The sequence below is a fragment of the Sceloporus undulatus genome, chromosome 8, assembly GCF_019175285.1.
Source record: "Sceloporus undulatus isolate JIND9_A2432 ecotype Alabama chromosome 8, SceUnd_v1.1, whole genome shotgun sequence".
Taxonomy (NCBI): Eukaryota; Metazoa; Chordata; class Lepidosauria; order Squamata; family Phrynosomatidae; genus Sceloporus; species Sceloporus undulatus.
The window spans coordinates 9,610,398-9,619,681 of NC_056529.1; the positions used below are offsets into that span (position 1 = coordinate 9,610,398).

A 9,284-nucleotide genomic window follows, 5' to 3' on the forward strand; every position below is an offset into this window, starting at 1 on the left:
GGTAAAGTCTTGGACTGCAATTCTGTACATTTTTACTTAGGGGTAAGCCCCATTTTGAGCCGGCATGGTGTAGTGGTTTGAATGTTTGACTAGCTCTATGGGAAACCAGGGTTGGAATCTCAACTTGGCCATGAATAGCCAGTAGGTGACCTTGGGCAAATCACACTCTCTCAGCCTTAGAGAAAGGCGATAATACACCTCTTCTGAACAAATCTTGCTAAGAAAATGCTATGATAGGTACTAGGTTCCCTTAGGGTCACCATGAGCCTGAAAGGCACACTACTACTACAACAAAGCCTCATTCTGCTTAGTGAGAATTAATTCTTAGTAGCATAAGATTGTGCTGCTAATTGATCATAGTCTGGCAATAAATAAATTCAAGTTTCAACTATTCTGTTTGTTTGTTTTTTAACTGATGGGGAGATCAGTTTCAACAAAATCTGTAAGCCCTACATTCCTCACCCCTAAGAACCACATATATTGTTCCTGTTTGCCCCCTCTCAACTTCCTTTCTTGCTGTTTCACTACTTTAGGGTTTTCTTTTTTAACACTGTGAGCTCTGTGAGGGCAGACACCTGTTTCTTTGCATTTAAAAAAGTACTCTGCCACACTAATTGTACACTCTAAGTAACTAAATAAGTAATGGCAGCCTGAGCCCCTTGGAGGATGAATATAATGGCTAGAATCCTGGTAGTGTTTCACACATACATGTTCTCCTCCAGAACCGGCTGGACATTTGTGTCTGATATGGAGTTTCTGCTTTCAGTTCAAGGTTGTGCAAGCAGAGTTGCACATGTAGTGCCATTGCACAGACACATTTGGTTGTGCATTCATGTGTGCATTTGTTGGTGGGGACAACAACCTGCCTCCTCCCAGCTGTTATTTTTTGCCAGCAGGCAAAGACCTTCCTCTTTAAGCAGGCCTTCAACCTTAATTGACCAGGACAGAGAGATACACAATTCAATGTGCTGTTTCTAGTATGTAAAACACTTCAGTTTAAAGTGTTTCAATGTTAACGTCTTCAAAGTAGTGTTTTAACTTGATGTATGGTTTAATGCTTTTTATACTTTTGCACTCCATATTGTTTTAGATGCTCTGTTTTGATTTATAGTGTAAGCCAGTTTGAGTCCCATTTGGGAGAAAAGCAGGATATAAACTCAACAAACAAACAAACATGGCCTCAGTTCAGTTGCACAGTTTTGCCGTTGGGCACAAAGGTGATGTAGCAGAATTAATGCATAACTCTGCATGCAGTAAGCATATCCCAGGGTAGCTGTGTTGAATCATACAACAAAGTGTAATAACATCCGGAATGCTCAAAATAATAATACCTTTATGGGCCAACAAAAATGCACAAAACACATCATGTAATTGGGGCATTTTGGTTCACTTAATGAAAATATCGCTGTTTTGTGTATTTTGGATGTTATTGTGCTGTGCATGCAGTGGTTAACCCTACACAACCCTGTTGTAGGATTTGGGCCAATAATAATTTCCTCAAGTAATCCTACCTCAGAGCCGCCATGTCAAGATGATGGGTCAGTTTCAAGCTGCCATTGGAACTGCTTGAGCAGACATTGTAAGAAGCATGCTTGGCATATCCACCCATCTTTTTGCATGGGATATATCCATCCCAGCATTAGCTTCTGTGCAAAAATGCAGTGGAGACATTTCACAGGCAACAGAAGAACATACAAAGCAATCCTGAGAAGGAGAGAAACACTCATGTTTATTGTTAATTCTACTGGTGGGATCATTGTTTCCCCATTGATGACAACTTAGGTCCTTTTTTGTTTGCTATTTACATTTATATCCTGCCTTTCCTCCAATGAACACAAGGCAGAAAATTATGAATCTCACTTCTTCTGTCCAAAAGTACCCTATGAGCCAAGCTCAAGCTAAAAGAAGGAGACTGGGCCAAAGTCATCCAGTGGGTTGCATGGCTGGATGGAAAACTTGAGTGTACATAGCCAGGTACTTTCTGGAGCTGCAGAGTTTAATCGGAGATCAATTTCTTTTTGTTTCTTTCTCTTGGCTTCAGGTTTTTACTGCTATGGAGTGCAGTGCTTATCATGTACCCCACTAGCCTGGCTGTTATTGCACTGACTTTTTCCAACTATGTTCTACAGCCAGTGTTTCCTAATTGTATCCCACCCTACAATGCCTCCAGAGTCCTCTCCATGGTGTGTTTATGTGAGTATTGATCAATAAGCTTCATCACTGTATGCATATGACTGCTGACAAGGCCAGCCAGGTCTTGCTACCACCAGAGGTGAGCAAGCAAAACAACCACTGAGAAAAAAGCCACTGAACTGGGATAAGTATTCCCTCCATCTCCTGCCTATAACCATCACCGATCATCCAACCTTAGACTCTGTCTAAGCAATTTATCCAGTAGTGGTGTCTTTTTAAAATGGGAGCCAACAGGGATGTCAATCTCACTGTCTACCATTGAGGTGGACTTAAGCCAAATGGAAGTGCTGTTGGGGAAACTCAATTGTCACAATATATACTGTTGGGCCAAGGTTCACTGTCAAAATAACCACCCGAGACCAGAGGAGTTGGTCCGGGTTGTAGTAGTTTCTGAAAGGGTAACTCCATCTCCTCTCACCAAGTTGCCAGACTGAAAACTAGAGATAGTTCCTATACTGTTAATAATTGTGTAGAAGGAGGAATTTCTTGCTTTTAAAGTTAAATGTTGAGAGCCACAAGCGCCCCTATGATGGTGGTCTAGACTGGAAACATTCTTAATGCTGAGTGCAGTATAATAATAAATCTGATATATTATATTGCTTTTTGTTGATATTGAATTATGTTTTCTGTTCTCCAGCACTCTTGACCTGGGTGAACAGCACCAGCGTCCGATGGGCCACTCGCATCCAGGATGTATTTACAGCCGGAAAACTCTTGGCCTTGGGCCTTATCATTATTGTGGGCTTCATACAGATCTTCAAAGGTACATGCACAGAAAGCTGGGATGCTAACATGATAATACTGGTGAAACCGACCTTTCTTTTACAGTATTTAGATTTTAATTATTTTTAATCAATAATTTATTGCCCGAGTTTCACTTTACAGTCCCAGGGTGAAGAACGCATGCACACCCCCACACACACTCATATACAGTCGGCCCTTCTTATACAGTGCTACCTCGGGTTACGAAATTAATTCGTTCCGCCGCTCCGTTCGTAACCCGAGTAATTTCGCAACCCGAAAAGGCTTTCTGTTAGCGCTGGAAAGCCGCTAGCCGCGCTTTGCGTTTGAATTTCGCGCCGAAATAAATTTCGTAACCCGAAAAAAACATCGTATCCCGGAACAGTTTTTTCCAATCTAACTTTTTCGTATCCCGGAAATTTCGTAACGCGATCAATTCGTATCCCGGGGTACCACTGTACATGGATTTTTTTTATACATGGATTCAAGCATCCACGGTTTGAAAATGTTCCAAAAAAGTATAAATTTCAAATATCAAACCTTGATTTTTCAATTTTTATAAGGAACACCATTTTGCTATGTCATTATATTTAATGGGACTTGAGCATACATGGATTTTGTTATCTACGGGGATCTTGGAACCAAACCCCAGAGGATAACCAGGGTCCACTGTAGGTTGTTCTTTGTAGTTGCAGTTGTAACAACCTACAGATACTTCCAAGCTTGTAGTAAATTATCATTATACTACAAGCATTATCCTTTGTTAATGTAATATAACTTAGTTATACCTTCATTTGGGGGGGAAAGGAATCAATTACAAGCAACTGGATATTTGTAACCAATTTTCTCCAAATTCTGGGCCTGTCGGGGGGGGGGGGGGGGGGGAAAAACCCCGGTTTTTTTTAATCCAGTTCCTGTTTTTCTTATCCTGAAAGTTGTGCTGCCCAGAACAGGGTGCCATTGGGTGACTGTGCATTAAGATGAAGGGATCTTTGATGTGCTTGATGGCGTTGAACCACAACTTTTGGCCACACTGTCTGGGGCTATTGGGAGTTGGAGTCTATAACTTCTGGATGGCCCCAGGTTCCTCACCACTCCAAAGCGAAGATGCACTTTTCAATTAACTTTTGCACGATGTTCTGTTTGTAGGAAACTATGAAGAACTTCTGCCAAGCAATGCCTTCAATTTTTGGATGACCCCCTCGGTGGGCCATTTGGCATTAGCCTTTCTCCAAGGCTCCTTTGCATTCAGTGGGTGGAACTTCCTAAATTATGTAACAGAAGAATTAGTTGATCCTCGCAGGCAAGTATTTGTTCTTAGTTTGACCTGGGTTTGGACAGAAACTAGGGTTTGGACAGAAACCAGACATATCGTCCACACATGGCTGTCATCCTGTGCTGAAAAATAGCATCCATCTGCAAATACAAAAACACATTTTGGGGAGTTGAACCAATTATGCAAAGAAGGCATGTTTGTTAAAAAGTTGCATATTTGATGTGGGTTGCAACTCTTGTATATGGGAATTTTGGGGGAGAAATCTAATTTTGTCTCAGTTCAGTTCACAGATGGAAGCAAGTGGTCAGGATAATGGTTGTTATCCTGGAGAGTATACACATTTACTTAAATTAGCTTCCACCTTCCCTCCCAGTTCTTGTGCCAGGGCTTGCCTTCCAATCTACTCTTCATCCACCTTCTGCACAGAAGCCAAAAGCTAGATTAAATTTCCTTTATCTTGTCTTCCCAAATTGATGAGCAAGTGAAGTTGATACTTAATGCCTAACACTTAATGACATATCCAGGGGCCATCTCTAGATCTTAGGTTTTGGCTCTGAAAACTCAAGGCCTGAGATGACACTGAACTGGCAACCCTAACCAGACTCATAAAAAGTTAGAAAATGTGAAGAACTTCCGGAACTAAAAACATCCATTTTTAGAAGTCGGAAGCTTCTGTTTTCGAAAAGGGGCTTCCAGGACCTGGGCTGCATCCAAGATGGACCCGGGTGACAATTCGGTGGCGATTTCTATGTGATAGGACCCGGCTACCTCCCGAATTAGCACTGAATTTGGGAAAGGTAAGCCAGGGTTTGAACTCCATGCAACAGGGTCCTAAATCTAGTCTAAGTCTAGTGTCATAGATTTTTATACCATTGACATTATACAATCAGCCCAGGAGCTGATCTTGTGAAGATCTGCTCTTTCCACAAGATGTTTGTGCGCCAATGCTTATCAATGCTCTTGCTTGTTGTTTATTTTTTTAAAATTAGGAATCTACCTCGTGCCATATTCATATCCATCCCATTGGTGACGTTTGTGTACACGTTCACCAATATTGCATACTTCACTGCCATGTCACCTCAAGAGCTCTTGTCATCTAATGCTGTTGCAGTAGTAAGTAAAATAAGTCCAAGACATATACAGTTTTTGTTATTGTCTTCCATGTTCTTGATTTGCATTAAATTATTGTTATTACTTTATCATATGAGTTTGTTGATGTTATCCATTTCCTCGCTATTCCTGCTGTTGCCATTGCCATCGTTGGTGTTTTGTGCATTGCCGTTTACATTTCAGTTTCTCTGCCTTTTTGTTGCTTTAGACGTTTGGTGAAAAGTTACTAGGATATTTTTCCTGGGTTATGCCTGTCTCTGTGGCTCTGTCAACATTTGGAGGAATAAATGGATACCTTTTTACCTCATCAAGGTTAGACAAAGTACGATTTTTCTTTTCCTGACTGCTCTCTTATTCCAGGGTGAGGGCATTTCCTTTTGCTTTCATTACTAACTATCCCTTTCTGTTGTGTTTTATGCAGAACCAGGTGTCACTGTGTGCTATTTCTAGTACTTTTATTACTTACTTGTATTAATTTTGTTGCCCTTCCAAAGTATACATTTTGCATTGGTATAAAATTAGGTTGAGAAATTAGGATTTGCCCTAAATTGCATAATGGACTGGTGTAGTAGAGAATCTACAGGATAAAACCCAGTGAGAGGGTGAAGGGAAACTTCCAAAATTACTTAGGACTTTATCATACGTAGCCCTCTGTGCTTCCATCCCAAAAATGGTTAAAGTGGTGACATCCTGAAAAAACAAGCTCACACAGAGAGCAAAACAAGGGATCAAAGGCACATTACTTGGGGTCCAATGTGATGTTGGCTACTGAACAGTCTTTGCCAAATGGAGAACTGTTGGACGATATGGTGTATATTGTCCTTTCTGTGAGAGTTAATTTCATCTCACGGTAAGGTCTTCCTAGGGAATTAACACAGTATATCATTAAGTACAGTCAGCCCTTCATATCCATATCTACACCCCGATGGCAAATTGGTATGGCAGTGTGCTTGCAGAGCCATCTACTAATGCTCCAATCCAAGCCTGCAGATAGGGAACCAACTATCTATAGCTGAGAAATACATACCTACATAAAAAAACATTTTATATTTAAAATCCTTGTTATCAAAATTCTTTTTAAACTGCCCTTCATCTAAGTGGATCCTAGGGAGATGTACAAGAATGTGAACAAAAGTATCAGACTGTACATAGTAATCCCTCCAAAGCGCAACACTGAATTGTGAAATATGTTTTTCCTTATTTCTAATGAATGTTACTATTAAATCCAATGTATTCTATGCAGCATGACTAGATATTCCTCTTAAACAGCCCAAATAATATCTATCTATCTATTACACTGTCAAGACTGCCCCACTTGAGTTCAGTTTTCTGGCCAGAAGAAACGGAAGAACATTTAGTGCTAGACTTTCAAATGGGCCACACTGTCCACACTCAGCGTCTTTGTTCTTCTTTTCAGGTTGTGTTTTTCCGGTGCCCGAGAAGGCCATTTACCCAGTTTGTTGGCTATGATTCATGTCAGACGCTGCACCCCTATTCCTGCCCTCCTTGTCTGCGTAAGTCTCACTGTTCTTTTAATATTAGCTTATATTGCTTATAAATTAAAGACATGGCCATAAAGCACATACATAGCTCTGATCACTCCCCCCTGATCCTAGATTGAACCCTAGATACAGACATGCTGCCCTCCACAATAAAGCAATTTCATCTCAGGGTGCTCTTTAGACAGAAGGGAGCAAAGTGAAAGAAAATAAGAGAAGCCAAAAAGAACACCTCTGATGACTGAACTTACTACTATGCTAGTACACTCACATAAGCACTCTCAGAAACTTTCTCCAAGCAATGCTTCCGTTTAAAACTACGTCTCCTTTTTCCTCCTAGTGTCTGGCTACTGTTGTCATTATGCTGGTTGGAGACACCTATACGTTAATTAATTATGTGTCCTTCATTAACTACCTCTGCTATGGAGTGACCATCATAGGCTTGATTGTACTGCGATGGAAGAAACCCAAGATCTTCCGACCTATCAAGGTGAAAAATATTGGGGCTTTCTCAATGACTTTCCCATGGCTTGTTGGCCAAGGAGTAGGGTGCTTTCCTTACAGCAGGGATAGGGAAACCTTAGCCATCCAGAGTTTGTGCACTATAGTACAACTTCCATTAGCTCTTACCATTTTCCATGTTGAGTAGGCCTCCAAAAGTATTACAAATTGTTTGAATGCACTGTAGAAAAATAGCACGTTAAACCTATTCACATATTCTTTGTTGGTGTGTGCCTTCAAGTCATTTCTCACTTATCACAACCCTAAAGTAAACCTATCATAGGTTTACTTGGCAAGCTTTCTTCAGAGGGTTTTTTTCCCTTCCTCTTAAGGTTGAGAGTGTGTGACTGTGCCAGGGTCACTTAGTAAGTATCCATGGCTGAGCAGGATTTGAATCCTGGTCTCTGGGAGTCCTAATATAATGCTCAGTCCACTACACTGCACTAGCTCTCTGTCATATTCTAACTGAGCATATATCACATCTTTGATCAACAGTGGGACCTTGATATCTGCTGGGGTTTGGTTCCAGGACCCTGTGTGAATACCAAAATCTATGGATACTGAAGCCACATTGTATACAGTGATGTAGTAAAATGGTGTACCTTGTATAAAATTGCAACAATCAAGGTTTGCTTTTTGGAATTTATATATATGTATATATTTAAAAATTCAGACTGTAGATGGTAGTATCCTAGATACAGAATCCATGGATACAGAGGGCTAATTATGTATGGTATATAAGGGAACAAGGTTGAAATTCCCTTATGGATAAACCTTAGGGTGTCTTTCAGCCCAGGTATAAAAGCAACTCAAGTTGCAAACACAGTCCCCTGCACTGGATATAAGTCCAACAACAACCCTCTAAAGCAGTTTAAAGTGAGAGCCAGAATGACTAACAAGCCTCCTGGTTGAGGAGCCCAGGCGTCCTTATTCCAGCATCTTCTTTAGCCTCTCCATGTGTCACTGCCATCATTCTCAACCAGAATGTGCCAATAGGAACAAACTGGGAGCTTGCTAGCTTGGCAAAAACTGTTGTAACTGCGACACTAGGTTCTAGCTCTCCATCATACACCTTAGATTGGAATGGGACAAATGTAATTGATCTAGAAATTTCCTTTTCAGTTAGATTGGCTAAACCGAAAGATGCTTGCGATCTGGTCTAGTCGGCATCAAATGCTCCTTTAGTCTGTATGGGATGAAGGAGACTAGGACAGAAATAACAGGCTTCTGTACACTTCCAATATTTTCTCTCCTCTTAGGTAAATCTCCTGGTCCCAATCACTTACCTGATATTTTGGGCCTTTCTCTTGATCTTCAGTTTATATTCTGAGCCAGTAGTCTGTGGAATCGGACTGATTATCATATTAACTGGAGTGCCAGTGTTTTTTCTTGTTGTATACTGGAAGAATAAACCAAAGTGTGTAAACAGGATAGCAGGTAAGAAAGATCTCGTTGGAGTGTTAAGTATGAGACGGGAACCTGGATAGCTTTGGCTATGGGATAAATTACATTGCTTAGCAATCTGTGTGCGAGAGAGAGAATAGAATGTGGAGGAATCATAGAATTCATTCATTTACTTCTGAATCCAGAGTAGAAGTGGGACCTGTGCTATATTTCATCCCTGATTGATAATGGCCATTTGGATTAGATTTCAACTGATAACGGGGTTGTTGTTTTCTTCCCAGAATCCTTCACGCATTTGGGCCAGAAGGTGTGTTTTGTTGTCTACCCTCAGGGGGGATCTCTAGAAGAAGACGATCTACCTTTCACTCATTCGCCCCTTCCAGGATGTGAAAAGACATTGAAGAAATAACAATATACTTTACACACGCAAAGTAGATTTTGTTGTTGTTTACATGATGATTTTTTTTTTTGAAAAAGATGAAAAAAATCTTGAAAATGTGTTGGGTTTTTTTGTTTTAGTACTCCAATAGTAAAGTGCATAAAACGAAACACACCATTTC

The 9,284-nt window shown here is 40.6% G+C and overlaps 1 protein-coding gene across 2 annotated transcripts in view; it reads left to right on the forward strand.

The window, feature by feature from the left end:
- The window catches only part of SLC7A10 (solute carrier family 7 member 10), a 33,043-nt gene extending 23,901 nt beyond the window's left edge, over window positions 1-9,142 (forward strand). For both annotated transcript variants that reach the window (XM_042437806.1, XM_042437807.1), the window contains exons 3-11: window positions 2,042-2,193; window positions 2,831-2,956; window positions 4,084-4,237; window positions 5,200-5,323; window positions 5,529-5,632; window positions 6,738-6,834; window positions 7,160-7,309; window positions 8,580-8,757; window positions 9,006-9,142. In XM_042437806.1, coding sequence (XP_042293740.1) covers window positions 2,042-2,193; window positions 2,831-2,956; window positions 4,084-4,237; window positions 5,200-5,323; window positions 5,529-5,632; window positions 6,738-6,834; window positions 7,160-7,309; window positions 8,580-8,757; window positions 9,006-9,133 — 1,213 coding nt within the window. In that variant the 3' untranslated portion in view covers window positions 9,134-9,142. The remainder of the gene's footprint in view (window positions 1-2,041; window positions 2,194-2,830; window positions 2,957-4,083; window positions 4,238-5,199; window positions 5,324-5,528; window positions 5,633-6,737; window positions 6,835-7,159; window positions 7,310-8,579; window positions 8,758-9,005) is intronic.
- The last annotated feature ends 142 nt before the right edge of the window (window positions 9,143-9,284 follow it).